The 27,910-nt window shown below is 37.2% G+C and overlaps 1 protein-coding gene across 1 annotated transcript in view; it reads right to left on the bottom strand.

The window, feature by feature from the left end:
- Positions 1-269: 269 nt before the first annotated feature.
- LOC134538575 (uncharacterized) overlaps positions 270-27,910 on the bottom strand; it is a 170,500-nt gene continuing 142,859 nt past the window's right edge. The window contains exons 4-5 of the mRNA XM_063379999.1: positions 12,698-12,805; positions 270-9,643 (exon numbers count right to left, since the gene is read on the bottom strand). Coding sequence (XP_063236069.1) covers positions 6,693-9,643; positions 12,698-12,805 — 3,059 coding nt within the window. The 3' untranslated portion in view covers positions 270-6,692. The remainder of the gene's footprint in view (positions 9,644-12,697; positions 12,806-27,910) is intronic.

Raw genomic sequence — 27,910 nt, 5'->3', positions numbered from 1 at the left:
GCGTCTGTGGTTTGATCACACCCGAGGAAGTGACATGGCTTGCGGTGTTGCAGCCGTCTTCAAGGGCAGTCAAGGTTGAGCCAGTCACATTGGACTTGACCCTAAAGCCAAGAAGCTAGTGGAGTAGACAAGTGAGAATACACAAACCCTGCACCGAAGGCTGGTTAGCATCCAACTGCGCTACGGACAGTTTCAGTGCTTTTGTGCTCGAGAACACTTCACTCTGAGCACGGAGGGAACATGAGGAAATACTGACAACACAATTCCGCTGCTCTCAGAAAACTCTCTTTTTATTTGAGATACATTTCCAGCATAATTTATTAGAATATATAATTCAATACTTACAATAGATTGCCTTTGAAAGGCTACATAAGTACATTTCCATACGTATTTTTTTCTACGACTAATCTCATAATATTAGATCATTAAATTTCCATTACTTTACAACAATATCCTAAGTATTAAACTTTGGTTCAGTTTTATTCATTTACAATAACATAATAATTTAATTTTTGGCACCAGTAGCAACACAGTTACTAGTTAAGTCACTTTTAACACTGTAAATACTTTGTTTATTAGAAATATTCTCTAGTTGAACATTTTGACCTAACTAAAGGAAGCGCTTTCATTTACAATCTACCTAATGGTTTATTTCACCATTCATTTGGTATTGTTTCCTTCAGTTTCAAATTGTACTGTTGTCATAATTCTTCACAAAATATTATACCATTCTCAGTTTCCATATGTACAAAATTTAATAAATAATTTTTAATAATTATGTTTGGATTAATTTTTGTAGAAATATTTATCAGGCAATAGTTATGTAAAAAATAACAACAATTAGTTAAAATTACGGTAAAATGTTTTGCAATGAATTAAGTTTATATTTTTGATTAAATAATGATTAAACCCAATATTGAAATTCTATTTTACAGAAAAATAATGTAGCACTTAAAACTTTGGCAGATTTTAAAATTTCAACATATAACCATTTTACTTTATCATTTGTACTATGAATTAGTTTTTTAAAAATTAAAATATATTTTTTCAAACAGTGTTTTCAACAAGCAAATGCACGTGATGACACATTCTCTTCTTTTTAAATTGGCAATGAGGAATATTAGGATAAAATTGCATTTTTAACAACATGTATGCATTATTTAGTATTTAATAATGCTATATGAGATTTGAAAATATTTCATTAAATTTAAAATAAACTTTTGTATAAACCATTTTTACACATGAAGGAAGGCTGTCACATATCCAATCCTAACAATATGTTATCTACTTGAATTGGTTCAAAGGGAAGAAATATAAACTGCAAAATGCCATTTTTGGTACAATTTTTGCATAGTCTGTTATTGAATTTTTTTTTTCTTTTTTAATTCACAGAGCACATACTAATTTTATTTCTAAGACCATACATGCTGAATATTAACAGTATTATTTCAGAGGGAAAAAAAACTTGTTCTTTGCTTCAGGTATCACACTAAATTATGTACTTTGCCTTAGCAAAGTCCAGTTATACTCAATACATATATTCTATGACATAAACACTGTTGAATACAGTATTTATATATCCCCCCTAAGTTACATGCTTAAAATAAACAGTGTGAGTAACATAAATTGTAGTCATAAAATATATCTTTTGGAAGCATTGGTAACCGTTTCCTTTTCGAAGTGCCTACTTGTCACAAACCAAACAGAAAAAGCCAAATATAATCAAGTAAAAAGAGAAATGATAATGAATGGCAGAGTTAAAATGATTTTTTTGAGAAAATTTACAAAAAAATATTCCAACTAAGCTAAAAAAAAAAATAAGTAAATAAAAGTCTCCTAACTATTTCTGTGACGTGGAAGCCACAATCTTAATTTTTTTTTTATCAATTTCCTTAACATGTAGAGGTTATTAAAAATGTATGGAAAATTAACTATACAAAGATGATAAATTACTTATGAATTAAACTATTTCTTAAACAAAGTACAGAAGAGATACCATGGCTTTATAGTGAATGTGTGTACCCTTAGTAATTTTTTGCTAGGCACATACATTAGTACAGTACATTTCTAAACAATTCATTGTACAGCTCCATGAGTTTTCTTGTTACATGTCTTATAGGCAAGGTTTGAAAAAAAAAAAAAAGTTTTTTTTTATTACATTAGTTATTCTGGTTCTCAGCATGTTCAAATGAAAGCCATACAACATCCTACTTTCTGCCACTCATGTTGAACCAGAAAAGTTATAACATCAAAGAACTGAAATCTAGCAAATGTGCACATCTGATTAGGATTTTAGGGTATTTACCCAGAAGAAGAGTATTTTCCATAGAATGGGTGTTTCCTACAGAATAGGAATTTTTTAATAAAAATTTATTTAATTCCTTGGATTTTACAATGTCTACAATTCAATAATCAATTAAATTTTACAGGAGTATTTAGCTGGGTATAGTTTACAAGTTATTCAGATAATGTAAATGATGAGATCTTGATTAGAATATAATTTTTTGTTCCTATAAATCATAAGAAAATTATTGAGCTAACTTGTGTTGCTGTTAGTTTGGAATTAGAACATTTATAAAAAAATTAAGATATTCTTTTTAAAAATACATTATTTAAAAAAATTGGTTTTTATATAAAACCCACTTTGTTTAAACCATGGTTTAAACAAGCCAACCTTGCTTAGAGAAAAGGCTGAATCCTGTGCAGCTATGAAAACTGAAGAATTATTAAACACAAGTGATCATTCATTAAAAGTGCTCATAATTTCTCAACCACTGTGGAATTTTTAACATCAAAGATATTGTTTAACTTAGCTTTAAAAATATGCAAATATTTTATGCTGTCAAAACAAAACTGCCAAATCATTGTTATTGAAATCCAACCATTTCAAAAACACAATGAGATTGCATAAAACCATCTTTGTGTTTCTTTCAACAAGGCTCAGACTGCAACTTTACCGAAAACTTATTAGTGTACTGTACAAAAACTGAGACAACTTATACTTTTTTTTTTAAGTTAATTGAAACAAATACAAAAATGTAAGGCTGTTAATATAGCATGAGAACAAGATAATTATATTATCTCCGTGGCAAAAATAAATGCAAATATGTAAAACACAAAAGTGCATGATACTGTTATTGTTCATTCTTACAAAAGAAGGTACATAAAACTGTACATGAATTGTTTGAAAATAGCTGCAGAAAAGCCAAAAAATAGTTTGAGAATGTCTTCACAGACAATTTTGCTGTTTAAGAATGCCTCGTTATAAAGGAACCATCAGCCTTCAGGATCCTTGAAAAATGCATCTTAAAGGATGTCAAAGCCATTTTTGTTGTTCATCCGAATAGTTGAAATGATCCTTACAGAATCGCCAAGGCAGCCTTCTGTGAAAGGGGAGTCACATGTGCCCTTACATGCATCCCATTGGTATTTGAGTGTCTTTAGTAAAAATGTAACCATAGTCTGTTACTTGGCCAGCCAACTGCTGTCTATGTTTACCTATTGCTGTCGAAAGACGAAACTGAACGTGTAAGTATTGTAAACTAACTAAAAATACTGTAAATTTTTGTCAACACAATTTACTGCCAAAAATTGTTTCTTTTTTGATACACAAGGTTGCGTTAACATCAAAAGAATTCGGATACCCTTTCACAGTTAACTTCTCATTGCATGCAGCCTGTAGGTCCTTTGATTAAGTTTGTATTGGTATAGGTCACGTCATTATTCTGAAATAGCTTTCTATTGCGTTCGAATGAACGTTTTGGCCTCATAGGCAACCGCCCATGTCAAGTATGTTGCAGACCCAGCCTCTCGCCTGCTTTAACTCATTGACATGTCACATGCCCTGTGCTTCTCTTGCATAAAGTGTACTTAAAACAAGTGAATTCATAACATAGCCTTGAATAATAGCTACTGCTGTTTCTAAAGTTAAAAAAATGGGTGTGTGTACTTAGGTATAATATTGATGTTATACTTCTAATGTGACTTCCAACAAGGTTGCGTTAAACGTTTAACGCTACCATGGAGAATAATTTGCATGCAATTAAAAACTATTTTTTAATGATGCCAAAGAAGTATAACTTCTCACGCGTGTACCTAAGTACACGCACCCATTATTATTTTAATAATTAATATAATTGGTAATAAATTTATTCTTGCATTTATTGTTGTATTTCCTAATAAAGTAAAAATTAAATGACCCTTGCATTTGTTGCTCCGCTGCACAATTTTTCAAAAGGGATTCACTTATATATACATAAAAAATTGGTGTATCAAATTGCGCAAGTGAAAATAATTATGAACACTTGCATGCCTTTTCACACCCATGATATTACACTACGAGAATATCTGTTGAAAATATTTTTGGCAGATTCACACCACTCGGCAACAATTTAAAATTATAGAAATAGTCCGTAAGTAAAAGTAATCAAGAAAAAAAAACATGCGTGTGAGACAGAGCCGTAAGTTACTTGAACAACTTTAACATTTATGTCTATGCTGCTCAGGAAAAAGTGTATAAGACAAAATGGTCAAAATAGCATAAAGTCAATGGCCTGTTAAAGTGCAAAGCCAGCTCTTGTGGCTTTAGTATTAAAAGTCAGTAGTAAACATTATTTTACTTATAAAAGGGTGATTACAAAATAAATCAAAGAGTACAAGTCAAAACTGGACTTTTTTCTTACAGCCTAAATTTGTGATCGTATTATTGGACCTTTCTATCAGAACTGCTATTAGGCCAAATCACTCGCCCTCTAGTCCACTCTGGTTCACTCTCCAGTGAGCTGAGAAGTCACCCCTCGGTTGTAACCTTGGCGCATACGATGATAGCACATTCTTGCAAACTAAATAGAAAATTCACGTTAAATGTTATACATCTTACCATATATATTAAACAAATAATAAAACAGCTAGCAAGGTTGTATAATTTTTTTTAACTTTACTACGTAAATCAAACATCTTTTAGCCTACAAATGTGATCAAGATGGCTGCAATAATTGAGCGAGAACACACTCTCTCAATAAACTGTTAATACTTGTCCATCCCCAGTACAGGCATTATTGCCAAATATATAAATAAATGAGGGTGGTCTCTTGACGCTCTGCCTTTACTGTCTCGCATAACGCGGGCGTGAAATATTTTCATTTTTTAGATTGATGCAGCGTAACTGTCAGCACATAAGATGTTTGGCATGGAGCTAGCATGCAGTGCCAGCAACAAAGCTTGGTGGAAAACGTGCAGTGGGTTATTATAGAGTGTTTGTGCCTGTCTCCTATTCTTATGTCACCAAACGACTTAAAGTTACTCATTGAGTTTCACTTAATGCTGAATTTTTATTCCCGAAAATCATTTTGGGTTAATTTTTCATTTATTTATGCCATTGAAAAGACAAGTGCTTATTAGTGATACTTAGATATTAAGTTTTAAATAAAGGCATTCTTAGCATTACCAGAAAAATCTACTTAAAAGTTTGAATAGTGGTATAAAAATTCAAGCAACCAACTAAATAATTTTTTTAAGCAGTTACAATAAACAGTAATGTTAACTTTGGGGTTTTTATGAAATTATTACTCTTACAGACATTGTAAAAATATACTGATACTTTAATTCTAGCATCATTTTACTTAATACTTAATTCCTCATACTAAGTGAAAAAGAGATCTTTATGCATTTGTAGGCCATTCTTTAAGTTCTAAATTTAATGTAAGAATAGAACCTTAAAAAAATGCACCTCCGGAAGATATTTACAGTCAACACTTCACCATTTTATAAATGGTGGATTTCAGTGAATAAAATTATTTACAGGTCATAGTCACTATGAAAGACAGTAATCCATTTACAAATAATACAATTTTTCACGCCCATATAAACTCTTAACATCTTTCCTTCTTTCACAAAAGTTTTTTCTTCAAAAACTTTGCATTATTGTTTACGACAAATGTATTTAAAATATAATAATAACTATGTGTAATTTTCATAGGTAACCATGGGCGTTATAGTACGATAGATTATAACAAATATTTTGGTTATAGCACAGTTTGAGAGCATGTCTATGCATTATTTAGTGAAGATAATACATGACCTACTAGTTAACATTTTGATGACTTAGAGCTAATAGAATACATATTATAAAATATGAGGTACATTCAAACAACATATTTGGTTTTGAATGCTAAAAATTACAATTGTTATTTTTACAAATAAATAATGTTAAAATAATGGCTTTCTAACAGGAAAATACAATATCAAAATACAAGTGTCTATTTAAAAGTTAATTCAGTCAGTTTGTTGATCACTCGTGTGACAAAATCTCTTTATTCCAACGTTGAGAGATGATGCGCATGAATGGTAACTACACCTGTTGTCCACATTTTATGTACTTTCCATGGAATGGGATGATTTTCAACAGGTAGACAAATACACTACAAATTAATAAAGAAAACAGTACGAACAATATTTGGTGGGAAAATCTCCTAACTACGCACATACAGAAAGACCAGTAACTGGGTGAAACTCGCAATTTTCTCCACTGCGGTCGAGATGCGAGAGAGATTCCACAAAGGCGCAGATGGCCTCTCCGAGCTGCTGTTGCGAAGGGAAGCACCGTGATTGACTGGACACGAAGACAGACGATACAAAGACAGCTATTCGTTGGAGGACAGCACGCCGCAGTAGTAGTAGTAGGTGCGATCGTGTCAAACGTTCATGGCGTAGTACACGGAGGTGGAAGCGGGGGTGGAGGGGTAGGCCGAGTCCTGAGGGAAGCTGGGGGATGAGCTGGCGGCTCCCTCAGGAACCCCCCGCTCGCTGAACTTGCTCCTGGTGGGGGAAGACGGCAGGGGAGACGAGGTGCGGGTGATGGGCTGCTGGGGAGTGCAGTACCTGGCATTGGGCGGCACGGGCGTCTGAGTACCGCGCGCCACAGCGTAGTGCGCTGGCTGCGCGGGGAACGGGTATGGGTACTGCCCGCAGAACTGGGAGGTCGGTGCCTGGTGCCCCACAGGCGGGGAGTCGCTCCTCGGCGCGCCGACCCCCGTCCTGGCCAGCAGGTGCACCTGCACGGGAGTGCCCGAGGGGTACGGCACCCTGATGGTCTGCTGCTGGCCCTGCCCCAGCCTGATCACCGATGTTGGCCCCGTCTTGGCGTACTGCAGGGTGCTGTAGTGCGGTTCGACTATTGCCGAGTCGGGGAAGGGCGCAGTGTACACAGGAGACACCCTCATGTCTGTCAGGCCCTGCTGGAAAGGCCCTGTCCGCCGGCTGAAGCTGCCGCCACAGCTCCGGTCCAGGCTCTGCACCGAGGAGAACCGCTCGTCGTCCACCAGGAAGTGAGGGTCTTGGAGCTGTGGGTAGGGTCTAGGAGGTGGTGAGTTGGAGGCTGCTGGATGAGGCAGGTACATGTCACTGCAGCCACCGCCTATCCTCATGATCTGCTGTGGATGCTGGTACAGGTTCCCTGTTGATGCATACATGATCTGGCTGGGCGTGATGTAGCGGCGCGACCTCTCTAGCTCGGGCTGCTGCTGAGGCGACTGCTGTTTCACGTCGATAGGGGATCCATAAGGGTTCTCCTCTTGCAGGACGGGCATGGTGGCACCGCATCTCGATGGCATGGTGCTCCTTCGCCGCGAAGGATACGTTGCGCTCGAGTCATCTGTTGTCACCGGCTGGCAATGAGGCCACGTGACCCGTGCAGAGCACGCCAGTCCTGGCGGATACAGCTGTGACTGCATCTGCTTCAAGATCTCGCTAGTGGAACAGAACCGAGGTTTGATGCCTCTCACCGAGGGACGTCTATTAAAGCCATAATCATCATGTTCGTCATCGTCTGAGGCAGTTGGGGTCCCCCCGGAACTGTTCAAACCGTACCGCTTCTTTATCCTCTCGATGCGACCAGCATCTTGCTGGACGAACAAAGCAAGTTCGTCGACAGCACCTCCCCCATTTATGTCCGTCTGCGTGCCGACCACCAAGTCCGGCTGCGGAGCTTTCTGTTCTTCTTTCAGTGCTTCGTCGATGTCATCTAGAGTGTAATTGGTCTCCTCTCCAGTGCTGGAGCTTGTGACCGATGTTCTGTCTGACGGGACAGCTGCTGCCACTTGCTGGTATCGCTCTTCGTCCAGCACCCCATGCGGGGCACTGACACAAGCCGTCAAGGGTGCCAGAGTGGACAGAAACTGCTTCCTCGCCTCTGCCGTGACACTCATCCTTGACACTGCACACTTTGGGCCGACAAAGTTTTTTTCGCAGTCTGGCACTGATCCTGGAGAGACAGCACCGGCAAAGTCCTTAGCAGGGTTGGCATTCACAATGGAATTGGCACCATTCCCAAGATCAGGGGGCTTGAATTGTGTGCACTCCGAGTGGTGGCAGCTTGAGGTGCCCCAATGATGAGATTCAGCTGTCGACAGAGGAGGAGAAACTTGAGAAATGTCTGCATCATTTTGAACCGATACAGTGGGAGAATCTGGTATGGCATTGTTACGACGAGCGAACAGGTCTGTTAGCTTCTTGTAAGTCGAAGAACTTGACCCAGAAGAGTTGGAAGATGATGTTGATGCAGATGGCGATGCAGTTTTATCCACTAATCGAGCACAGTGTTCTGAATTCGGAGATGCGATAAATTTAGCGGCTCTTTCGAGTGATTTTTTCACTTCTTCCCCAGTTGGGCTGCTTTGAGGTGGTATCTGCTCTATAACCGCAATAGGTGCTAGTGTTTCTGTGGCGACATCAACTCCTGCTTTATTGCTTTCAGTTTTATCTGACTTGGTATCGGTATCCTCTTCATCAATATCACAGGTTAGTTTTCGTATTCTCTCCACTAGAGAATTCTCTGGGTTTTTCTTTACAGGGATAGTCACTTTCTTGTTCTTGCTAGGATTGTTAGAGTACCGTAACAAACTTCTGCGGAGAGCATTCCTTTCGATTGTGCGCCTTATCTGTGTCTTAGGACTTTCATTGTCGCTTCCCCCAGCAGCTGAAGTCTGCACAACAGCCTGCTGTGTCGAAGCAGTTGTTTTTGAGCGCTTGGACTCTTCGAAGGCTCGCAATGACTCTGCCGTCACAGTAAACACTCCATCACTCGGGTGTTTACTTGGGTTACCTTCTTGCTGCATGGTATCGTCATCGTCTTCGTCATCCCGGTGTGGTAGTGGCGGGGGCGATAAAAGTCTCTGTGACGATGGGAACAGCTGCCTGACGGCGGAGTTGGGCCGGGTGTTGTTGGAGACCATCACGTGGTTGCCCAAGCGGAACGTGAGCGTCAACTCGGTCGAGTCTGGCGAGGAGGCCTCTTCGTTTCCAGACATCTGGTGCCCAACCGCGACATCCTGGCCTGTAGCTTGCTCGGAGAAGTGGACTGACCTCCGTCCCGTTGTGCTGATCGAACTTTCGGACTCCTTGATCGCCGAGAATGATGTGGATGTCTCGTCCACCGCATGCGAGTTATCGGTGCTCTTCCACAACTTCCCGCCTTTCAAGATGCCGTTAAGACGTGAGCTGTCACATTCTGCAGAACAGTTTCTCGACTTGGCATCCCTTCGATGTTTGTCATCGGCCTCCCTCACTATCCGTCTCTCCGTTACCGTTGTCATTGTTATAGTCTCCACGATGTACCTCTGCTGTTGGAACTTCCCATTTTCTGCGCCTAAAACATTAACACAGCATTAGTAAGTAATTTCATCAATACTTCAATATTAATATACATTCTATGTAATACTAATTCTACTCTTAATAACACAAGATCAGAATACATAGTTTTTATACGAGATTGTTAAAATTAAACTTGGAATCAATTTCATAAATGTCTATGTCTAGCTTGAGATATTTAATTTGTCTTATTAAATAACACTAAAATGTTTTTGCATCAATAAAGTTCTAAAAAACACATCCCTATAAAAAAAATTGTGTTGTAGCTGGTTATTACATTGGCTATCTATACATTTTCTGCGCAGAAGAGTTAATACCTAGTGATGTAGTAATTTATGTTATCTTTAAAAGATTTGTGCAATGGGAGTGCATGACTTGATGTAAGTTTTTGGACATACGCCATTGCTAAGAACTTTTTCTGTTGAAGAAAAACTAATAAATAAAATAAATAAATAAAAATACTCAAAAAAAGATACAAAAAACACACAAAATTAAGCAAACAATTGCTGTTGTCAACAAGGATATGAACACCACAAAATATTCCGAAACAGGAATATGGTCAGCAAACAAAGAAAAAACAAAGAAAAATGTACTAAGAGAACGAAAAAAAAAAAAAATTTAAATAAATAAATTTAATTTTGTGTGTTTTTTGTATCTTTTTTTGAGTATTTTTATTTATTTATTTTATTTATTAGTTTTTCTTCAACAGAAAAAGTTCTTAGCAATGGCGTATGTCCAAAAACTTACATCAAGTAGTAATTTATGTTCTGAAGAAGTTTTAACAGATGTATACAAATGTTTGTAACATGTATTCAAAATGGTGCTGATGTGGAAACACATAAAGTGAAGACTCGGGTATTTTGTGTGCTGTAAATTTTGTTAGGAATAAATGTTAAGTAGTATTGGTTAGTAGTAAACTTTAATCACAAAAAAAATTTGTTCTTTGAATGATTCCTGCAATAAGGAAGAATGATTAAAAACATTTTTGTGGACCTAAATCATTACTAATTAACACTAAATGTTATAGAGCAACCTCAAGAAAAGGCAAAAAAAAAAAATACACAACACAAGCCAAAATCAGCCGATTACCTTCTTGTGGTTTCTATATGACATAAAGTAAAAACCAGCAAATGGTCTCTTATAATGCTAGAAAAAATGTAAAATTAAAAAAAAAAAAAAATTAATATTTTGCGTGGTCCGAACATTAGAATCAACAAAATATTTTTTTATTAGATAAAACTAAATATTATTTTGAATTAAAATTATTTTAAAAAAAATTTGGAAGCATTTTAAAAAAATACTGTCATTATCTCAAGATATGATACGTACCAAACGAAGCTTTAGTTTAAACCGATAAAACTGCTCAAACCTTATTAGCAAGTCAAAAACATTTTAATGTTTTTCTTCCACTTCATTTTACAGAATTTTACTGAATCCGTGTAAATTCTTTAAAGAAATAAAGTTGGTGTGGATGTTCACTACAGATGTCTCGCGCATGCTTACGAAAGTACAGATGATCTGAGGCACAGTCCAGCTGCCACCCTGGAGTCGAGAGACAGCGCTAGCCTCCCAGCGAGACAGTCCCTCCATGCCCGCCGGGATCAAGCCCCGATTCGGCACAGGTGGGACACGTGTTTCTCGTAGTACTTACGTTTCCTCCTTAACCAATCATCCCGCCAATGCTTCATTCTCATATCCTTTAAGGTCCAGTATCACTCATCATGCCAGTTAGTTTATTCTCTTGTCATTACTATTACATAAGAGCTATTTCTTTAAATATGTTATAACTCTCCTGCCCTTTAGTTCAGTCACAAGATTTGTTCCAACATATTTTTATAACGTTATTTTCGAGCTGAAAATTGACACATAATTTAACATAATTGTAGTGTGATACTTTGATACTATTAAATAACACTTAGTAGACATATGGTGGCAAAATTTTGATCGAAACATGAAATATAATGAAGCTAGTGTTATAAATTTGCAGCAATAACCCAAACATACATAAAATTAATTTCAAGATAGTGACATATCCTTACATCTCCGATGTCACCCGTTCGTTCAATTTTTCATTCATTCATTCATTCATTCATTGAAAGGTTGGAACACATACAGCATTTTGCCATGCAGCAAACTTCCATAGTGACTTCAATTATACTTGCTGTGCAAGTCTGCCATGTTAAACTTAATTCAAGATTTAGTTTGATAATTTTTCAGACTTGAATTCGGAAGCTGGCAATGAGCTTGACCAAGGCAGTGGTGCGCCCAGCTTCCAACTGTGTGGACCAGAGGGTTTACTTCAGAATGGACTTAATTCCTAATTCAATGGTGAGTTCGAAGTAAAAATAAAAAAAAAACTTTAAAATGACATTTAACTTTTTTCTGACATCTTTAAAAGTCAGTAACACCAATAAAATTTTAATTACTTTTCAAAAGTTACATTTACTGTAATTGAATTAAAAAGCGTGAAATAATACACCTAAAAAACAGAATTAATAAGTCAGGTGCAAAAAGGAAGAGATTTTTGTAACCTTCCTGTTCTTTTAGATCAGTGGTTCCCAACCTTTTTCAGCTGGCGACCCACCTTTCTTTATAGGAATACCTCCATGGTCTATCGGTCCATGGTGGAGTAACAAACCTTATTTGTATCGTATACCTTATTGATGTAAATGTAATTTACCATCAAATATTGCATATATATATATATATTCTTTTTTAAGATACCGATTGATATTTGATAAACAATTTGTGTTCTGATTTGAAAATGGTTGACAAAATATAAGCCCTTTGTAGCAAAACAGTTATTTATTTAACAACAGATATGTGTTTGCACACAATTCGATTTGTTTCGATTTTTCTTTTCTTTTCTGATGGTTTATTCGATGGTTTGTGATAGTTTTAGGATCAAGTCGCGACCCCACCTGTAACCCTTCCGCGACCCACCGTTTGGGAACCACTGTAATTTAGATCATTACCCCTGCCATAGGACTGGCATGGATTGAGGCTAGCTTGAAGTAAGCCTGAGCTGACTCGCGGACTCTGGGCGACCCACCGGCGCGAGGCTGCGGCAGATGGATGTCCTCGGCCTCCTCGGGCCTCCGGCAGTCCTCTGGCGTCAGAGGCCGCTCCCGCGCTGCGACACTGCCCGCCGCCTCCGACCCTGTGGGCAAGAGCCGTCCTTCAGCACGCTCTGCGTCGCCGTCGTTGCAATCAAGTTTTACGCACTGCGTCAAAGATCAACTCCGTAATCACTCATTTTAGCCAAAAGTCTAAGTCTGGTCTTTGAATATATATACTGTATAGAAGTCGCCAGCCCAGGTTAAAATTTCTAATACGGTTTTGAGGTAGTTGGTTAATTCACCGCCCGCAATCGCCACCATCTCTAGGGCATCGACTTGTGGTGGTCCCTAGCGGACAAGTGTCGAACTCTTCAAATACCCCTTCCCCCTCCCGTTGAACGACCTTGAGCTGCAGTGAATGATTGGTGGGGTGTGCGGGGAATGACAGCGGGCGACAGTGCTGCGCTCTAACGTGTAAATAACAACCTAAGACGATACAGAGCGTTACGGCAGCGCACTGCAGCGGTGAAGTTCCCAAGCTGCTCATGATACGCTTCTGAAAAACGTAAAGTAAATCCTATCCACTCGCGACTTCTATACAGTATATATATTCAAAGGTCTGGTTGAGTGCCATTTGTAAAAAAAAAAAAAAAAAAAAAAGCGTGTCATTGTTTACTCTGATTTGGGTAGTTCTGTTGGCAAGTTGTAGGACAGTGCGCAGATGACAAGTATCGGCCCATATCCATCAGTCAATGGTAAACATAACCTTTTAGGTAGATTTCAGAGAAATACTATCTATTGTAGCTGTTGGGTATATGCAGTTTAGATAATAATGCGTTGGTCAATAATTATTGATTGTCTTTTATTGCACATGATAAACATCACACAAACGGCAATAGCCGTGACATACATACTATAACCGGATACAAGAAAAAAAAAACAGGAGTGGGAATACGCCCCTAGAGTCCAGTTAAGGTTTTAAATAATTTACAAACCAACACTTCCCCTTAAATTGTTTGAAAGCAGGTACCAAAAAAAATTTTCAATATATGACATCAAAAATATAGGAACAAGCAAACAATAAACAAGTTTATACTATAAACACAAGATATCATTTAAGACCTAACATATTGATGAAGTGGTTATGTTATTCTCTGGTTAGAGGCTTTGCCAAGATGTCTGATATAATGTCATCTGTTGATACATAATTAACATCAATAGTTTTGTCTTTGATATCTATGTGTTTGGATCTTTGGCTGTTTACAACGTTTTTAGCTAAATGTATTGCCGCATTATGGTCACAATACCCAATGGATGGCTTGTGTTCATGTTTGGGTTGCAGTTCACCGCACAATGTTCTAAACCACAAGTCGTCTTGAACAGCGAAGTTGAGCGCCATGTATTTAGCTTCAACTTTGCCCAAGGCAACTGTTCTTTGCTTCTTACTGGCCCATGAAAAAAGTCCGCCCATGAACTTGACGCTGCAGCCAGTAATAGTGTCTGTTATTATTGTCACTCCCCCAATCTGCATCGATATAGCTAAGTAACTCATAGTTCCCTTTTTTATCAAACACTAATTTCAAGTCTCTAGTCCCTTTCAGGTGTCTGAACACACTCTTGACAGCCAGCCAATGGCATTTTTTGTGGATTGTTGTTAAATTTACTTAATTAACAGCACAATATATGTGTGGGCGAGAACACGGGACAGGTACAGGAGACTGCCAATAGCTTTCTGGTATGGTACTGTCTTACCATAATTTACATTGTCACTATTATGTTCCGTTTCGTTTTTCAAAGGGTCTCTAAGGCCGGTCCCAGCCTCCAATGGGGTTGAGACGGGGTTGCAGTCCGACATGCCAAACTTATGAAGCATGTGTCTATATATGTAGTTCCTCTGGTCAATGAAGATTTGTCAATTTTCTTTGTCCCTGTTGATTTTCATACCTAGACAATTTTCTATTGGAGAGGTTTCTGATGTCGAATTCTGATTCTAATTTCCTCTGGACTTCCCACTGAATTTGCGGTTCATTCGTGAAGGTTATAAGGTTGTCGACACACACACACATATATATAGCCTATATAATTCATAACTCCCTTAGTAGGTACACTATCAATCCTTTCAAATTTTTGTAAATCTTATAATTTTTATCTAAAACTTTTGTCTGAAACAGGGGGTTAAAAAAATTTGAATTAAAAAAATACATAATTTCTGTATCATGTACAATATTAAATCCATTCTGTTATATTGTAAAACCTAAAATTATTATCTATAACATTCGTCTGCAATAATTTTTTATAAGACTAACCATTACTGCAAGAATTTGATTAATCAGCGGTTGAATGACGAAAAAATTCATAACTCCCTTCGTAGGCACACCATCAAACTCGCTCAAATTGTTTGTAAATATTATAATTTTTATCTAAAACTTTTGTCTGAAACAAATTTGATTAGACGAACCGTTGCTGCAAGGGTTTGAAAAAATGAGGGGTGGAACTAAAAAAAAAAATCCATGACTCCCTTAGTAGGTACACTATCAAATCTGTTCATTTTTTTTTGTAAATATTATATATTTATCTAAAACGTTTGTCTGAAACAATTATTGATAAAACAAACCATAATTGCAAGGGGTTTTCAACCTGGGTATAAAATAAGAAAATTAATAAAACTGCCCTACAATATACTCCATTGAATTAATGTTTTTTTTTATTTAACTTTTGAAATTTTGTTGACAACTTTAGTCTAAAGTAAATTTTATGTAACAAATCGTTACTGCAAGGGTTTGAAATAACAAGGGTAGAAAGACAAAAAGTCATTTCTTTTTTTAATAGATATACCTACTACCAAATACATTATAATTTATTGTAAAACTCCTAAACTTTATCTAAAACTTTTTGACTGAAACAATTTTTTATGAAACAAAATATTACAGTTAAAACAGGAGTAGAAATAAAAAAAAATTAAAACTTCCTTAATATAAAATTTGTCGGAATTTATTAATAACCATTTTAACATTACCTTAAACCTTTGTCCAAAAAATGTTTTGAAATGACCACGTATTAGTGCAAGGGATAAAAAATAATTTCATAACTACCTTAGTAGGCATAATATGAAAATTGTTAAGACATTCAATGCTAAATGCATCAAGTAAAAAAAAATAAATCAAAATATTTTTGTTGCATAGAATATGAGAAAATGTTAAATCTATCTTTTTTGAATATTGGCGAACATATAGGTTGTTATGTATACATATTAATATCTTAAAATGTTCCAAGAGTTTATCGAAGTTTCCAAAACATTTCTAGAAGAAATAGGTATCGAAATCTACATACGCTTGTAGGCTGTGCCGAAAGGGATTTTATTTTTCACAGAGTTTTTACACAAATCTGTATCACAAATCTCTGACTTACTCTGACTAAAATGTGAAATTTCTCTAACTATTTTTAAAATAATATACCTATTTTGAATTTTAGAAAGAATAAAGAAAATCCAGGCTCCACCATCTACACATCTGGCCTTGTTCATGCTCCACTTTATTTATTAATTTTTATATTCAACAGAACCTTGCGTACACCATTTTATAGTGTGTATGACGGTGCACTAAAACACATAAAATAATTGGTTCACAGTTTTGGTGATGACAGACTGGTGCATGATTTCCCCCTTCCCCCAAATTACAATCACTGGTAATTTCCACGACTTTTACAGGATTTCAAGTAAATTCCCTGACATTTCCCTTGCCGTTCCAGAATGTGTCTACTCCGTTTTGAGTTCAATTCCCTGATCCAAAATACATACAAAAATTTCCTAAATGCAACTTTTTTTTTTCTGCCGACGCTAGACCACCATGGCTATATTAAAACCTATTTATTCTGACGAGAGACGTAAAAAAATATTTTTTTTTATTTTATAAATATTATGCATGGCGCAAAAATAGATTTAACGATGAAACGGGATCTTGTAGCGATAAGTGGAGGATCCGCCTGTAAACAGTCTGAGGCCAGCGAGGGGGATGGGTGGTGAAGAACCGGCGACGTTTTCATGACCCATTCAAGTATCACTTCAATATTATTGAATTCCAAAAAAAAATATTAGTGCAAAAACCCAAATGTACTCAATTATTTAATAAAGGGAAAACTATTTTTAACTGTCACTATTAACATCAGATATTCCACTCAATTACAGATAATGCTTTAACGTCGCCAAATTAAAATGTTAAAAAGAAAAAAACAATGGTTATGGCCTAAAAACAGCTGAAACCAAGGTGGCATCTCCCCCCTGACGTGGCGACAGGCGGGTCAGGTGGTTGGAACAGCCGCGCGCCCGGTGCCCGTTGCCATGGCGACCTGGGCGCGCTCCGAAACCTCGGGAGCTGGCGCCTCGAGTGCCTGCCTGCCCGGGTGCACACGGTGTGCACAGCTTTTGAAAAGAAAAAACACACACACGACTCGAAAAAAGCTCAAGATATCAGAGAGAAATATGTTTGCGAAAAGAAATTAAGAATACTCTTGAGGGCGGATGAGAAGTTATTTTTCGCTATTTTGTTTTTAAACTAATTTTTTAGAAGAGTAAAAATGGCTCAAACGCGTGTTTTTAGAGTAAATTTTGGGTATGACACACACGGAACAGATTCTTGAAAGCAGTCAAGGGACTTGCATTACATTTGTTTGCCATACAATGTTATGGTTACCATTCAAATCCTCTAGTTGCCCAATGCACGACGAGAAGACTATCAGAGTGTCAGAAGTTGTAGGTCTTTCAGGCGAGATTTAATTTAAGTTTGTTACAGATTTTAACCTAACTGATTTAAAGACTTCACTTTTGGCACGACACGAAGTACGTTTACGCTCGCTAGAGGGGGGGAAGGAGGGGAAGGAGGAATCAGCTGCTGGACTGAGGAGTAGGGGTGAACCGCGGAAGAGTGCAGAGCATACGTCAATGATGCACGTCTGGAAATTGGGTGTGCAGCCAAGTGCACACTTTTGCCAAACAGGTGTACTAGGACTGGCATGCCTCGTTTATGGGAAGTATGCCAGCAGTTACAAGCTTAAATCTTTGGCACTGGCCGGGTATGGCATATGCTTTGGAAATTTCTACGTGTTCTTCAAAGAAACAAGCAAGTGAGTACGCCCTTAGACTGTGTGGCCCCTGCATGCTACGTGTATTTTAGTCACGTTACCTTCACCCTGTTTCATCGTCAGTGAGGTAGCGAGTGACGTCATTGCAGATAGTTATTTTAAAAATTTTCGAAGGCGACTGTCATGAAATTTAAAATTCCTGAAGTGTGGAAAACTGCTTTCTTAAAAACATCCTTTGGCATTTTTTTTTTCAAGCTCTATTGCGGCGTTTAGGAACTTGCTGATACTGGCTCGAACCCTAAGAAACGAACTGTGTGAATTAATAAAACCAGGGAATCCAATTTTCTTAAATGTATATTTTTATAAGCTTTTCATAATTTTTAGATTACTCTCAGTAGCCAAAATTACTAGACAATATATTTTATAAGCAATGTTTTAATCTTGGTTATGTCTTTTTCACGTTTATGCTTAAGTAACCGTGCACGGTAATAATGGTAACCAATTTTGAAAGTAACGTAAATTATTTTAGTAATGAACGTATTGTAGAGCATTCATAGCTATGGTTAATCCTGTTTTCCATCTTTTAATTTGTTGGATATTTGGGATAAAACTTAAATGTTTATAGTTGAAGATTGTAAGTTGGAATTGCCTCTCACATAAGCTTTGTCCAGCATATCTGTTTGCTTTGTTTACTGAGACATCTTCGAGGTGAACAGCGTTTAGATGATTTCGTGTGAATCTTCGAAGAATGTAAATTTTAGTGAGGATTTTTGGAAACACGTGTGCGCTGCTCCCAGCTGGGTGTCTGGATTGTGTTCACTACCTCAGGGAACAAGTAGCGACCACAAGGGTGTGCACTACACCGGGGAACAAGTAGCGACCACAAGGGTGTGTACGCCGCGACGTGCCTTATTAATGCAATGAAGGAACGTCCTCGGGTCGGCCGCGTCACTGACTCGTCGAGACGGATGACGTCATATAACATGCATGAGTGCGGACCTTATTGCTTCTGCCGCTCAAAGCATGGCGCCCGAGGGCTGAAGCGCCAGTCCGGCGACTCACCTCGGCGTGCCGTATTCACACGCAGCCTTGTTGGTTTCGAGCTAACTGTGCTTTAAGGAGTTCAAGGTCGCGGGAGTTCAGCACGAGACGCCTCGTCCGGGACGAGCTTACGCCAAACTATCAGTGCTTTCCTGCAAACTGAACCACATTTCTTAGAATACTATGGCATGCTATCTTATGGCTTTGTTTTCAAGCAGTTATTATTTTCCAGTTAACTGAAAATCAAGAACAAAGTTGGATGTCTTTGTCCAGTTAAAAATAAGAGCATAGTTCTATAAAAGTTTCTGAAGATACCTGAAGTTAGTATTGAACTCAGTCTTGGGAATGACTAGAACTAAAACAACTGCCAATTAGTCTCAGACAATCTTTTAGTGTATGCTCACTGTTTTGAATAAAGAAAATTTTCAACACCAAACGATAAAAAAATGGAAACACCCTAAAATCTCTTGAAACCATTCTTCTACAATATGTGCGAGTTTATGTGCAGGTGTTCTTAAAGGCTCAGAAATGCAGTGCTTCAGAGAATACTTTCGAAAATAATGTACCTAACCAACAGACTGTCTACATACATTCATATTTCATGCCTTCATATTTCATTATACTCATTGTACGAATAAGTATGTCATATTCACTGGTATTCTCTATCGCTAGAGATTGAAATTCTGCAGTTTTCTTTCAGATGGCAACAATTTAAGAAAAACATTGCGACGGCAACGAAACATGCTTTTTGGCCTCTTACAGTGCGAGTCAAAATTCAACCAGAAAAAGTTCACAAAAATCGATAAAACAAATAAACGACTTACAGTCTAAAGTGCTTTAAAACGACATCTGTATAGTCTGAAGTGCTTCGAACGGCTGGTATCGCCTTTGAAGTTGGAGATGAACAGCTGGTTAATAACTTATAAAATAGAGAGGATTTAAAATGGTACACTGAGCGTCTGAATAACGTTTATTTGAACAAAATTCTACACTTCCGCAAAAATTACCGTTGTCGTAAAGTAGTCTAATTGAAAGAATTGGGTTAGCAACTATATTTCGCATTAATTTTTGTGGCGCGGAATAATTATGTCCAAACTTAATTTCAGTATTAATTAAATGTTTTCTTCCGATACCTTCATAGGCGTGTACCTCGCCCTGAGTGTTCTGCGGGTTACACACCTGCCAGGCGTGACATATTCCCCCCCCCCCCCCCTTTTTTTTTCTAAATTTTTTTACTAGCATTTTTCGAAAACGGCGACGTTAAAGCCCGGTCTCGCACGCCATGTTGATTATTTTTTCATTTCTCCTCATCAATTTTATTCTTATGTTTTAACTCGATACCTCCTTTGCATTCGTTTTTCTTGTCATTAACATTTACCGCGTATATTCTCTTCGTGAAATATCATTTGAGTAAAATAGCACGCAAGATTTCTTAATTATTATCACTTGCGCGTTGTTTTACGCCCATTATACTGGACTAAGGGCGCGGTTACACGGGACCCTGAACTACTTCAGGTGAACATGTTTAAGTAAACACGTTTACAAACGCGAAAGTGTGCGGTTACACGGTAGTTGCTGAAAAGTGAGTTTAGCTCTAAAACCGATTGTCTACTGTCAACGAATGACTGTCTTGTTGATCTCTATTTTTTAATTGCATCCAGAAAACGCGGGATTTTCTCACTTGTTTATACAGCATTATCAGCAGAAATGAAATGTGTTTACATATTGCTCAATATTTTTTTACAAATCGGGAATTCAAACATGCACAGTAAAATTTTTAAACTTATTTTTTATTATTTTTTGAGCGAGAGTACCTATCTCAGTTTTAAGAAAATTAAGGTCAGGATAAATTAAAAAATATGTATAATTATCTGTTGGTTTTTTTGTTGCATTCGGTAAAATATTACTCGAACTTGTGCCAGAAACACTTTCCATCTTGAATTTCTGCAAAAGACTGTTTATATTCTAACCAGCCAATCAGAGGCTAATGTAGAAGATATGTCGATCTGAACTACTTTGCCAACCTGTTTAAGTTAAATGAGAAATGGCCTCGAACGAAACATGTTCAGACTGTGTGTAACCGCACTCAACAGCTGAACATGTTCACCTGAAGTAGTTCAGACTCCCGTGTAACCGCGCCCTTAGTAAACATATGTTAAACATCTGTGGCAAAACAACAAAAACACGGGAGGTATGGAGTTAAAAAGTTATAAATAGCCCTTAAATAAAAGTAATTACGAAAAAATGAAAACATAGCGGGTGAAAATGAAACAGGAGGCAATAAAATGTCGCAATATTTTTTGTTTTGTTCAATCAAACATTATCCAAAAGCTTAGCGTTCCGTTTTAACCATTTTCTACATTATTTGTAATGGAGCATTTATTCAGCTCGAAATTCAAAGATGTGTACCAGCCAATAGTCCATAAGACGTATACGGTTGAACGTGTATCCTAAGTTTGTCGCATCGCTGAAACCTGTATTTTCTGTTTCAAGGAAAAAAAATAATGAAAATGTTTATCGTGTAATTTGATGGCGACCCACTTCTCGTTGCTTACTCTAAGACAGCTTCACAACACGAAGAGGGAGGGGGGGGAAGGGGTCGGAGGGAGAATGAAGAAACTTTGTCACTGCCGCGGTTTCTTTCGCCGAGCGGCTGGGTAAAGGGGGAGGGGAAAGCGACTAGTTTCAAGGCGACAAGTAAATGTTTGCGAATTCCTCTACGCTCGCTGTTCCACTCGAGCGCCGGTGTTGTGATTCCCAGCGGGACAGACGCATCTCGCCACTCCGGGTGAGGGGGGGGGGGGGGCAGGGCTGCGACCTAATTCTGCAAATCCTTTCGGAAAGCTCTCGACGCGGATTCTGCGTGCGAGTGAAGGATGTTTGTTCTGCTCTCCGCGGTATTCGAACAATCGATACCTCTCAGTCGGTCGACGAAGAACAGTCGAAGGAGCAACGGGGTCGACTTGACAGCCGAACGAAAGATCTCCGTTGAAAAACAAAAGTGAAAAACGTGACTTTGCCACGTAGGTAAAAAGTCAGGGAGTAGTTGGGTGCAGTCTTTCCCATGCTAACAATAAATGTCAAAATGTGACATTCCACCCTCTTTCTTATCTGGATAGAACTCTTTTTAGTTCTAATTGGATCAAATAATTATTAATCTGATTAATTTACAAAAACTACAAACATTGTTTTATCTGGGAGAGAAAGTTTCCCCATTTAACACAGTGCAAAAATTATACTGGTGTAATTAACGCAATAATCATGTTACAAGTAATAAACTATTTACAAAATAAAAAAAAGGAAAATTACTTTACGAAACACTATATTTATCATAACTGTGTACGTCTGCGCATAGTTTTTAAACCTTTGCATCATTATGTGTCGTAATAGAGAGTTCAAATTGAATTAACCGCTCCTTTTCAAAACAAATCTCGCGACATATCACTAGTGTCCATGGTTTTCTTGTTTCTCCATGTTTATTCCTGTTTCTCCATGTTTATCCATGGTAAACAGGCCGAGTGTTCCGTATCGAGTTCTATAGTATTTGGTTAAACTGAAATATATGTAAATTCCTTGATATATTGCCTACCCCTTTTGATTACTCCCTACATGATATTTTTACAATTTTTTCTAGCGAGTTCATTTCCAACAATTAAACAAAGCTTTATACAGCTTTTTTTCCGTTAACTAGCTGTTAACCATTGTGACTTCAACTTTATAACAGACACATATTCCATAGACTAATGTCACCCAAGACTTTGCGATTCTATCATTGACGTTGATGGAGAATGATAGATCCCGATAGGTTCTATCTTTGCCGTAATCCACAGAAAGGTTAGGGTTTGAGCCTGACACTTGAGGAGCTCGCCTCATCAGGGGTCTGTTTGTGTTGGTGAAGCGGGATGATAAGTGCGACGCTCGCTGGTGCTTCTAACGCGATATCGCCTCTAAGCGTGTGGCTGTGGACTGGCGCGCAGTCTTCTCGTCGCCCAAACGATAAATATGAGATTTCAATTGTAACCGTAACTTTATATGCATGAGAAATGAAGATAAAAGTGCAATGGACTTCCTTTGAGTGCTTTCAAGAATATATATAGGAGGCTTCATGCCTAAATAATATCAACCACGCATTTCATCGATATTCACTCTCCTAAAAATAGTTTCAAAAGTTCAAACAGAGACACAAAGCCTTACTCGCCCTCCGCGTATTATTAAATGCTTGTTGTAAACAGACCCTACTCGGATATCTTAAATGGCGTGGTGTCCTATGAAGCTCTGCACACTGCATGTTTGCCCAGGTATGCGGTGCTCTTAAAATATCAAGCTGAAAACTTGGTGATGTATTTTTGACAACCTCCAGGACCACTCTTTAAAAGTCCAGAGATAGTAACCGTTTGGTTTCAGGTGTTTTGAAGAAAAAAAATGGCCCTTTTGAATTTTTTTACGTTAATTAAAAAAAACGCAACACCCATACTATTGGATCTCAAGGTCTGAATGTTATAATGAATGTGCCCGCTAAAATTTTATATCTTTTTGTACAAAACTAATAGCAAGTTAATCAGTTTTAGAAGTGCTTGAAGATCGAACGTTTTAATTTTTTTTAAGTTAAACGGTCAGTATTTAACTAACGTATATATAAACCGTGTTTCGTATCGAACATGCGTCATGTGTTTTGGCCTTATCTGTCCAAATTACGCCTCGGCAAGCTAACGCACTGCACTGTGTGTAAATTTGTGGTCATGTATTTCTTAACAAAAAAGGTTCCTGACGTGTTTTTCAAAGATATACAAGCATTTTTAGGGGGAAAAAAATATTTTCGAAGTTGATAAATTTGAAAAGCTTCTTACTAGTTTTATCTGTCTGTCTCTCTCTCTCTCTCTCTCTCTCTCTCTCTCTCTCTCTCTCTCTCTCTCTCTCTCTCTCCCCCCCCTTCATCAAAACTGACTATCTACCAATTTTGTGGCGATAGTTCAAAGAGCCAAGAATAACAAAGATGTTTGAACCTAATACTGAACACTGGGCAAATTGTGTATACAAGATGAATCAGTAACCAATTTTTGGTCCCAGCATAGAACCAAAAACAATAAGACAGCTCCAATATTTTTGTGTGAAACCTGGTGGTGTTGTCTCGTCAGACCTGTAGATGGAATATGGTATGCACAGAATGAACAATGTATCTGTTAAGTATATATGTTATCAACATTATGAATACGAAAATAAACTTTCTTTTCTATTATAATTTTTTTTAACTTCATTATACTGATTTATGGAGAAAAATAAACCTCAATTCAAACTTATTAAAAAGACGTTAAATATATTTGACATATAAACTTAACAATTTACCAATAAAAATGATTGCAGTCACATCTCCTGCCGCTAGGTAATTTTTCACGCACTTGTTTGCGTTGTTAGTATACAGCTGCCGAGTATTATTCACTTGCGTAATTGATAGAACTGCTTATTTCGCCAAGAACATTTTCTAGTTTTCTATTATTATTAGTGGTGAACTATATCATTTAATTATTGCTTTCAAATGAGTTATTGGTGACAATCGATTTTTAAACCACATAAAAACATGGGACAGTAATGGCAGTAGACAAATAAAAACACACTATGTAGTTGTGTTGTTTGGAAAAACTGCAAATATTTTAATAACTTTATCCCTCACTGTTAGACAAATATCCCACATAAATAAATTAAACTTTAGTACAACAATCAGGCAGTTTGGGTTTCAGAATAAAAAAACTGTGGCAGAGGTAGATTAGCTTAAGAGGCCACTCCAGTGTTTCAGGGGCACTACGCAACCCGCGTTAACCTCATAAGATTCAATGCTATTTTCATTTTGCTTATAACTAATTAACTAATATAGATTTCGAAATTATGCTTGCATTATATGTAAGACAACGATGCTCTTATCAAAGCCCCTTTCTTCAAAACCGTGCGTAAATTATGGTTTTATACTAATCTTTACTAATATGCATAAGTGTATTGTCTAGGTTTGAACCATAATTTATGCACGTTTTTGAAGAAAGGGGCTTTGATAAGAGCATCGTTGTCTTACATATCAAGCAAGCATCATTTCGAAATCTATATTAGTCAATTAGTTATAAGCAAAATGAAAATAGCATTGAATCTTATGAGGTTAACGCGGGTTGCGTAGTGCCCCTGAAACACTGGAGTGGCCTCTTAACAGATCATCCTTAAATTCGTAATTTCCGGAGGTATGTAGGGCACACACATAAACCAAAAGTTCGTTAGTCCTGGTAGATTTTATGTCACCAAATATTTTCACCACTTGAGAATTTTATTTTAACTGGTTAGTCTATTTATAATGCGCCGGCTAGCTAGTTCAGGGTGAGCAGATAACTTTAAAAACAAGACACCTGGGGTTAGACGAGATAATGAAGTTTATAATATATTTAAAAAAATATAAATGTTTATAAAAATTATGTCACGAATTTCTATTAAGTCCTTTAGGCAATGAAAGTTCATTCGTCTATAGGGTCATAAAAATCAGATGTGTGTTTGGGGTAGCGGTTACAATTAGGGAAATTAACAAGCGCCACAATGGCGTGACTTACGGTATCGGCGATAATCGCAATTTCTGTCCACAAAAAAAAGAATGATACATGTTTCCTTAAAACATTTTCTACACACGTAGCTTTGCACATCTACTTGTGTCATAAAAACACACAATCCTCCACAAAAAAAAAGAATGATACATGTTTCCTTAAAACATTTTCTACACACGTAGCTTTGCACATCTACTTGTGTCATAAAAACACACAATCCTATTTACTTTCAATTTTTATATTTATTTAACCAACTTTATTGGCTTTAGCTTAATATTTAAATGGTAGTTGTAACTTTGTTTGGCCTTAGTTTGTTTTTCTTGCGATGTTTTTTCTGGTTAAAATTAAAGTGTTAGAGTTTGTTGAATGCTCTTGTGGCGGCCATATTTATTTCAAATACTAGATTTCTTTTTATTAGCTCCAATCACCTGTGTTAAGTTAAAATATATTTATTTATGTATTTTGGCCAGTATAATTATGTTGAGAAATACAGCCGTAAATGTTTTTACCGAGTTGGCTTATAATAATTTTCACTATATTTCGGATTGTGTGGTTTTCAAACAACCTATAAGTAGAATCATGATAATTATTTTGTTTAATCATCCTTTCATTTGATTTTGATTTCTTAACATGCAGGTTTGGTCCCATCTGGGCACATCTTGTTTACCTTGCAATTTTGTGTGTGTAAACGTGGTAACCAGAGTTGAAGCTTGCATTGAGTGGTGTGATTTCCCGGTGGGACCGGCCTCAACTCTATGGTTTTATATAAGTTTTAGCCAGTATATATTTCTTACATTTATTTTACTGTATTTTTCGTAGATTTTTATTGGATTATTGTGACGTGTAAAATAAAAGATTCACTGTATGCTTAAATCCTTAATTTTAACAAATAACACTGGCCAACAATGAATATGTTTCGGGCTTAAAAATACCCTATTATTATGTATTTTCACCCCCTGAGTTCAAAAATCACCTCGAAAATGACCAACTAGCTCTTGTTTTCAAGATACAGTAACATGTCACTTTTTACATGCTCAACTTTCACTTTGTTGTTTTTGGATGTTGGTACACCTGTTAACTGATAAAACCAAACGTTGTACAGCTATTTTGAGGTTATATACGTGATTTCTGTTCTTCAGATAGTGCTTGATGTGGTTTCTGTTGTTTTCTTATTCGAATTTAATGTTTTGGGGTGATATTTAAGTGTACTAAACCAAAATGCCACGAAGTTGTGTGAATTCAGTGAATAACTTTTGTTATATTTGTGGTGAAGTAACATTTTCGTCACAGAAACGCAATCTTACTCTTGCTGTTAAGACTGCTTATCAGCATTATTTTGGAGTTACGGTAGGTGACCAAGATAAGTCGTCGGCTCCACATATATGTTGTAACTCTTGTTCAATTACTTTAAGAGAATGGCTGAAAAATAAAAAAACGATCTATGCCTTTTGCTGTGCCCATGGTTTGGCGGGAGCCTACAAACCATATAAATGACTGCTATTTCTGCTTGACTCCACCAATAAAGTCGGGATTTTCAACAAAGAAAAAAATAACAGTTCAATACCCAAATATTCCTTCGGCTATTCGACCAATTCCACATTCAGATGGTTTACCAATACCTACCCCACCCCACAGTTATGAACTTGAAGTGGAAAATGAAGATAGTCCAGAAGAACTCAGCCAGAATAGCACATCTCATGACCCTGATTTTAAGGAAACAGATGATAAGCCGCACAGACTGAGTCAAGTGGAATTAAGTGATCTCATTCGAGACCTTGATTTGTCAAAGGATAAGGCAGAACTTCTAGGCTCAAGACTACAGCAGTGGAATCTTCTCCAGCATGATGTCAGGGTATCACAGTATAGACAGCGTTCGAAGAATCTCCTTCCTTTTTTTTTTTTTGAAAAGAAAAACAACCTTGTAGTATGCTGCAACGTTAATGGCTTGATGAAATGTTTGTATTTGAACCATAATCCTACTGAATGGAGGCTATTCATAGATTCGTCGAAGCTTAGTTTGAAAGCTGTATTATTTCACAACGGTAACCGTCTTCCTTCTATTCCTGTTGGGACATGCAGTTCACATGAAAGAAACTTATGAAACATGAAAGCCCTCCTCCACTCAATCAAATATGCTGAACACAAGTGGAAAATCTGTGGTGATCTAAAGGTCATCGCTATACTTTTAGGAATGCAACTGGGGTATACTAAATACTGCTGCTTTTTTATGTATGTGGGACAGTAGGGATAGGAAATCACATTACATTCAAACAGACTGGCCTGCAAGAAATCTTGGCCCCAGTGAAAAAAATGTTGTTGCCCTGCCTCTCGTCGACCCGAAAGATATATTTCTTCCACCACTACATATAAAACTCGGTTTGATGAAAAACTTTGTCAAAGGCATGAACAAAGAAGGAAAGGCCTTTAGATATTTGAGGGAAAAAATTTGCTTTCTTAAGTGATGCAAAAGTTAAGGAAGGTGTTTTTGTTGGGCCACAAATTCGGGAGATTGTGAAG

This window comes from Bacillus rossius, chromosome 13, assembly GCF_032445375.1.
Source record: "Bacillus rossius redtenbacheri isolate Brsri chromosome 13, Brsri_v3, whole genome shotgun sequence".
NCBI lineage: Eukaryota > Metazoa > Arthropoda > Insecta > Phasmatodea > Bacillidae > Bacillus > Bacillus rossius.
Note: the sequence above shows the minus strand (reverse complement) of the source record. Positions and strands in the feature narration are given on the sequence as shown.